This window comes from Grammomys surdaster, unplaced genomic scaffold, assembly GCF_004785775.1.
Source record: "Grammomys surdaster isolate TR1022 unplaced genomic scaffold, NIH_TR_1.0 1162, whole genome shotgun sequence".
Lineage (NCBI taxonomy): Eukaryota > Metazoa > Chordata > Mammalia > Rodentia > Muridae > Grammomys > Grammomys surdaster.
Window position 1 is genome coordinate 263,743 of NW_021605581.1, and position 7,654 is coordinate 271,396.

Here is a 7,654-nt window from a genome sequence, read left to right on the forward strand (position 1 = left end):
TATATACTTGTATATGCAGGTATATGCATACACATCTGTGCACATACATGTGAAGGTCAGAAAACAATGTCAAGTGTCATTCCTTGGCTGCTGCCCATCTTTTGTTAGAGAGGGAGTCCCTCACGCCATGGAACTTTGTCAAGTAGGCTAGACTGACCAGCCAGAAAATGTTCAGATATGTTTTCTTTGTCTCAGCTTCCCATCTTGCCATCATTGAAATTACAGGCTCACAGCACTGTGCTGGGTTTTCACATGGCTTTTGAGGATCCAAACTCAGGTCTTTGAACCTACAAGGTAAGGGCTTTATCAACTGAATCTATTGACCTCCTGAGCCCAGGTCGTTTGAAAGCTATGGATAAAGTACAAGACTTCTGAAGAGTTCTGTTCTTTTAGTGGGCACTCTAGGCTCTAACCTAACACGTCTGCAGGATGGAGTTATTCTCCCTCTGGACATAGGATTCTCGAAGGAAAGGTTTGAGAAGCAATGGAATTATCTAAGATGTAACACTCTGACTTGGCTTTCTTTCAAATCCTAGGCAGCTGGAGCATCTTGGCTAATCTCAGATGCTAGAAATAATGTGCTATTTGTCACTTTGGTCCCAGCCAAAGGTCACATTGAAGTTGAAATAAATTCTAAACGCTGTTTTTATGAGTGGCTTAATTTTATTCACATGGAATTCAAGGGACTGGCAAAGACTTCCTCCTACATTTCTTCCGAAGGGTTGGATTAGTTTGATGGCAGACAGTGCATTGGAGGAGGCGTGCAGATACAGGCCAGCAGCTTGTTGTTACTCTGCATCATAAGAATCCAGTTTAATTTTAACCTGGTGGCTTAAATAGTACATTTGCTAGGGAACAAACCTAAGGCTCACTGTCTGGCAAGCTTTGAGCAGCCTACAAAAACAACATCTTTAGAAAACATGCCAAGGGCCTAGTGCAGCGGTGTGTCGGGCATTGTGAGTGTGGGTCAGAGATGCTGGAGGAGCAAAGAGCAGCATCCCATGTCAATAGAGCAGTGGAAGCTTGGAGCACACAGCAATCACTCCTGGGAGTGTTGCATGGCCCCTCAGTATTGGTAGGATCTCACGAGGAGCCACATAAGGAGAACAGTGATCAGGACAACTGTGAAGTTGATAAACAGCTCCTGGGTAGACCGCTCCATCTTCAAAATATCTGAGGGAGAACTCCAGAAGGACTTCTGAGCGCACACCAAGGGTACTGGCTTGTCTTCGCTTCCTAACAGAGAGAGACAGCATGAGAGATAAGTGAATGTTCCTGGAAGATGTTCAGTCTTTCTTCAAAGGAAACAGAAGTCATGGAGGAAGAGAGTGTTTGTGTTGACTTCCCAACCCTTCCTGCCAAACTTATTGGTGAAATCTTGATCCCCAGTAACTAAGAATGTGACTAGGATTGGAGATAGGGTCTTCCAAGAGGTCATTGTCATAGGTAGCTTCAGCATCAACTTGATATAAACCTACAGTCACTAAGGAAGAAGGACTTTGTGACGGTTTGAATAAGTATGGCCTCCATAGACTCATGTGTTTAAATGCTTGGCCCATAGGGAATGACACTATTAGGAAGTATGGCCTCAGCCGGGCAGTGGTGGCGCACGCCTTTAATCCCAGCACTTGGGAGGCAGAGGCAGATGGATTTCTGAGTTCGAGGCCAGCCTGGTCTACAGAGTGAGTTCCAGGACAGCCAGGGCTTTACAGAGAAACCCTGTCTCGAAAAACCAAAAAACAAAAACAAAAAACAAAAAAACAGGAAGTATGGCCTTGTTACAAAAGGTTTGGCCTTAATAGAAGAAATGTGTCACTGTGGGGGTAGGATTTGAGGTCTCCTATGCTCAAATTATACCCAGTGTGATACTGTCTCTCCATGCTGTCTGTGGATCAAAATGTAGACCTCTCAGCTCCCTCTCCAACACCATTTCTGCCTGCATGCTGCCATGTTGCCAGTCATTGATGATAAGGCACTAAACCTCTGAGATGGTAAGCCAGCCTCCATGAGATATTTTCTTTTATAAAAGTTTCTATTGGTCATTGTGTCTCTTCACAGCAATAAAACTTGAAGACAGCCTCAGCTGAATAATTTCTCCCACATTGGAAAGCTGACAACTGCTTATAACTCTAGTTCTGATGAGATCTGCCACCTTTGACCTTCTTGGCTGCCTACACTCATGTACACATACCCCAACACAAACACATATATATAATTTAAAACAATAAAAAAAGATATTAAATAATAAAAGCAAATCTTTAAAAACAAAAACAAAACAAAACAAAAAACAGAAAAGTAGTTGCCAGGGGAAGTAAGTCAGAAACCAGTGTTCATGCCTTGAGTTACTGCCATGGCTTTTCTCTATGAAGGACTATACCTGTAAGCTAAAAGTAAATCCTTTCACCTTAAGTTGCTTACATCAGTGTTTTACAGCAGAAAGAGAAGAGGAGGTTAGGACACAGGCATTGTAGAGGGAAGACATTGTGAAAGCACAGAAACTGTGGCCATTGTCAGGCCAAGGAGAACATCATAAGGAAACAACCTTGCTGATGCCCTAAGCTGCCATTCCTTTCTGAGGCTCCAGCCTGGAAGCTTACCTTGAAAATCTTGGACTTGTCAACCTCCACAGTGACATAAACCAATTTTTCAAACAAACACACAAAAAGGGAGGGACGATGAGAAAAGAAAGGGGGGGGGAAGAGAGAGAGATGTTTCTCTGAAGACCATAGACGAACAGAAGTAGCCTAGTTTCTCTTCCTGCTGTCATTCCCAAGACCAATATTTTTATCCTGTATTAATTGCATTGTTTTGGGTAAGAAATAAAATATTGCATTTCTCTCTCTTCATCTTCTGTGTGTTTAAATATACTTGTTAACTTTGCTGTTTGGAATATCTGCAAGCAGGAACACAAAAAGGAAACAGACTTTATGGTTTAGTATGCTATTTCTTTGGATCACATTTAGGAATAGGTTAACGTCATCTCTCGGATTTAAAGCTGCCTTAGGTCTTCATCCAACCCCGGTGAAGACATAAAGCAGCTCCAGCAGCTGCCTGGCTGTACAAGCCTCCGCTGGCACATAGCCTGCAGAGGTCAACCAGAAGTCCCTCACACAACAGGTATTCAGTCCACAGAACAAGTGTTAACTTCATGAGTATTTCTGTTTCAACAAGGGCTTGTGCCAGCTATTTTTAGTCAAGCTCAGGATGTGCCTAGATTGTAAACATTTCAGACAGCAGAGATGGCATCTTCACTGTGCATACGGATCGTACATGCAGGCAAGTAGCCTCCAAGAGTGCAGGCGATGCTGTCAATCAAATTACTAATTTTAGTAAAGTGGTAAAATTGGCTCTTAGTTTATACAATCAAAATAAAATTTAAATCTTCTGTATTTTAAATGATTTAAGTAGATACTATTATAGCAGGATGAGATTGTAACATGGAAGAAAAATTTTATATGGACATAATATTGATTTGCAAAAGTCAAAGTTCAAGGAACGAAAGCTTTGTGGCAACTTTTGGCTGGACTGAATTAAATGTACCTGTTATATTTGTTGTGTCATCAATGGACCAAATTATTAATTGCATAGATACCAGTGGAATAATCAGCTTTTATTATGTAATTGTTAGTATAATATTCAGGTTCATACCAGATTGTGCTAATGAACACATTATAGAATCTCATTTTAAAATATAGCCAATGGTGATTGAATTATGTTTTTTTTCCTTTTCAATCTTAATTTTTACTACATTTATTTATGTATGCAGCTGGTTCTGGAGACACGTGTGCCACAATACACATGCAAGGATCAGAGAACAAGTTTTAGGAGTTAGCTCTCTCTTTCCACCCAGGGGACCTGGAGACAGAACTCAGGTAATCAAGCTTGGGAGGATGCGAGATCTGTTGTGCAGTCTCGCTAGCCCCTTCTCTTTTAATTCTCTCTCTGTCAGCCCTCAGCATGACGTCCATTGTCAATTACCAGTGAAAACCTTTACAAACAGTTGTCTGGAAGAGAGTAAGCAGAAGAAAATCAGTGGGTAGCAGAAGAGAACAGACTGTTCATCAGTGTTCAGAGGAGAGAGGGGAGGCCTGTTAGATACAGTGCTTACAGCAGAGACATCCTGAATATGGACCCCCAAGGCCACATACTGGAAAGTGCTGGCCCCCAACAGTAGAATGGGTGCAAATTGTTGCATTCACATGCATTTGAGTGTTGTGGAGTAAGGAAAATATATGGATCGACTCTAGCTACAGAGCAAGATGGAAGGATCTCACACCATACCTGTGGGATGAGAGGAGGATTTACAGGCAGAGCCGAGAATGTGACTCCATTTACACAAAGGCAAGCACCGGGAGCTTAATCATGTCGCTTAGGAACACAAACACGGGTGGTAAATGTTCCAAACAAGGAAGGACGGGCAAGTTCTACACTTGGGAGCAGAAGGCAGAAGGGAAATGATATGGAACGGACTTCTGGGGTGACACCAAAGATCTGTTTCTCGGTAAATGGTAGTTATACTGGTGCTACTTATAATTCATGTTTCAGCGGCCTGCATCTTTTGCACTCTTCCATTTTTCCAGCCTCTCTGACTACAGGCTGAGCACCACACACACGTCTCTTTCCTCTGGCTTAACCTTTGCTACTTTTTGTACTTTCATAGAAACCTTAACTTTGTTGTTCTGTGTATTTTTAAATGAATAGAACTCCAGTCTGATGAATTCCCAGTGGGTGCAATTCTATCAAGGCAATGCAGTCTGGGATCTTACTTTCACACATACCCACATCCTTTGGGAAGAATTAGCAGGGTTAAGTGGTTATTCAGTCACCCATGCTCTGTCTCTGCTATGAGCCCACAAACGAGCTCTGGCTTCCCTTTTTGCCTTCTCTATGAACCAAGATGGTTGTCCTGTGCATGATCCAAAGCCTTACAAACCAGCACCAAATTGTACAAGAATTTAACATTGGTTTTCTTCTGGGATGTGAAAACAAATATAAAACTAGAAAAAGAGAAAATATATATCAAAGAAAAACGGGAGTCAATATTCAGTTTGTGACTTAAGAAATGCCCTATATCGTGATTACCTGTTCCACTGGGAAATATAAACATTAGTTAACATTTTTATTTGAAAATTGCACACACAGAGAGACAGAGACAGAGAAACAGAGACAGGAAGGGATTGCTAAGTACGAAGTCTTGAAGTTACCTGAAGAGGAACAGGGGCACACCCAGGCTGCTGTGGACCTCAGTCTCTCCAACTCCAGCTGTCTCCCCGGCTGTCTGAGCTTCTGGACACTGGGCAGGGCCTAATGTAGTCTGAGGGAGGTGACAATCACTGTGATGTCACTGGTGAGACATCTCGAAGGGACAAGCTCCAAAGGTTCCAGCCTGTTTGTACTCAGGGGGACATGGGAACATGGTAGCTAGGACTCTGTCCCTTTGGCTGCCAATTTAAATGAACAACACAGGGATGTGAAAGCTCTTGTTCCCAGCCTACTTTTGGTGCAGTGGTGTGAGATTTAAATGCATCTTTTACCACTTTATAAATGTCTCAATTGTGTGCTCAGAACATCATAAAGCAAGAGCGATAAACCAGTTTTAACAAATAGCTCTCTTCACTACTCGACACGTGAAGCTATAAAAATGTGATTTCAAGTCATCACCCACATCATGAGCTGTTTTAAATGTGGAGAATTCTCTGCCTTGTTCCCACATTCCCACGCTGAGCTCCAGGAGCCCTTAAGTCTCCTTCAAGATTGACTGTTGTCCTGGCAGTAGAAGTTATCCCCCTTCCCAACCCAGCACCTGCTGTACATAACTTTTCATCGAACCAATGCACAGTGAGTTCACATGTTCAGCTGATTTCTCCTAAAACAGCCATGGGAGGCACCGCATGTATCCATGTCAGTTAAACTAGCATAGCAGTAAAACAGACTGCAAAACCCGGTTGTTTGGCTAAATGGGGGTTAGAAGTAGACCTGGTCAAAACAAGTGGGAATGTGAGATCTAGACTAGATAAATATCTAGAATATATCATTTTTATTTCCTTTGTGTTGTATTTTACATATATGAATATTTTACCTGCATGTAAGTGTATAAGTGTGTGAATCACATGTGTGCAGAATAGCCTGGGAAGCTGGAGGAGGGCATCATCCAGTTCGAAACAATTGTGGGCCACCATGTGGATACTAGGATTCGCATTCTAGACCAATAGCAGAACTCCTAGTGGTCTTAATCACTGAGCCATCTCACCAGCCCGTAGAATATATCTTAAAGAAAGGAAACGGTACCATTTTCAACAACAAACACTGGCTCAAATCAGACAAGGATGAATTTGTAACAAATCGGATTTGAGAAGATAAGGGAAGCCGCTAATGAAGCCATGTTTAAGTGGATTTAAAAGCCATCAACTGAGAAATTTAAGTATGACTCCAGTAACTGTACTGGTCAGTAAATCTTGTCTTTAAGAACAATAGGTTAAATCTCCTCTTATAGTCCCCAGTTAGGGTCCATAAAAACAAGTCATTCCCAGAAGGCAGGGCAAACTCAATTCTCTACATGCTTGTTTCCATAGTAAAGCCTTTCTCGCCATCCCTACATCCCCAGAGGCGCCAATCAAGGAAGGATTTTCCGTTCCATTTCTTTATTTCAACATGAGCCCATCGAAGGGTGGTCTAATTACAACATTCTGTCGCCACTTGTCTTGTAAAACGATAGCTTGCTGAAGTGACAGATAGAGAATATTAATTATAGCACAATCGAACGTTGGCTGTTATCTGCTGCCATCTGGCACACCCTGTGACTGTAGTCAGATTTCTGTCTTTTACCTCCCTCTAAGCTCTTGCCAGCTTGCTTCAAATGCTTGGGAATGTTGTCCTAGTCACCAACCCACAGCTGTCCTTTTTCTATCTGTTCAGAATTATCATTTGTCCACTTAAAAAGCAACACTTTCAGTGTGACATATTAAAAACATAGATGTACAAGAAGGTTTGACTTCCACTAATGTGGGCCTGATAGTGGGTAATGGTGCTTGCTGCCAAGCCTGACAACCCAAGTTCGATCCCAAGATCTACATGGTGGGAGAGAACCAATTCTCACATGTCTGTTCACATATTCACACATATGTTTTTAAAAAGTAGATAAATAAATGTAAAAGAATTTTTAAGAAAAAAAATTAACATTAATGTCACTCTAAAAGCCAATCAAGTCCATGTAATAAACCTTCTTTCGTGACACTGTCCCTTTCCTCTTTATGACTTATGCATTCCTTATATATCAACTTCTTAGTCGAGGTGCTGTTCTGCCTGTCAGTAGTAGAACATAGCTAAGTATCTTTGTCAAGGTCCAGAAATGTCATAAAAGAAGCATTCACCCAGATGGTGACACTGAAGCTGACGTTAGTATTTGTCTGCCGCACCACCATTACCACGGGCATGGTCAGCAATAAAATATATCCCTTGGGATTCAACACTGAGCTGTTGTGCCTGGTTAGCTGTTAATTTAATTGGTTTTGTTTACTTCCCACTTCTATCCAGATTTATGCCAAATGAAGAAATACATCAGCCCTGCAATGCTACGGAACTACTGGTGGATGGGGAGATGCTACAAAACCATTGGTGGATGAGGAGATGCTACAAAACCATTGGTGGATGAGGA

The 7,654-nt window shown here is 41.9% G+C and overlaps 1 protein-coding gene across 1 annotated transcript; it reads right to left on the reverse strand.

Annotated features, from left to right (window-relative positions):
• Nucleotides 1-643: 643 nt before the first annotated feature.
• On the reverse strand, nucleotides 644-5,274 carry Sln (sarcolipin). The gene is made up of 2 exons (XM_028783630.1): nucleotides 5,205-5,274; nucleotides 644-1,236 (listed from the first exon to the last, which is right to left on the reverse strand). The coding sequence occupies exon 2, from the start codon at nucleotides 1,160-1,162 to the stop codon at nucleotides 1,067-1,069; it is 96 nt and encodes a 31-aa protein (XP_028639463.1). The 5' UTR covers nucleotides 1,163-1,236; nucleotides 5,205-5,274; the 3' UTR covers nucleotides 644-1,066.
• Between the last annotated feature and the right edge of the window lie 2,380 nt (nucleotides 5,275-7,654).

What these genes read in the sequence shown, in the direction of transcription:
- Sln (XM_028783630.1), bottom strand. Translation starts at nt 1,162, where the DNA reads ATGGAGCGGTCTACCCAGGAGCTGTTTATCAACTTCACAGTTGTCCTG.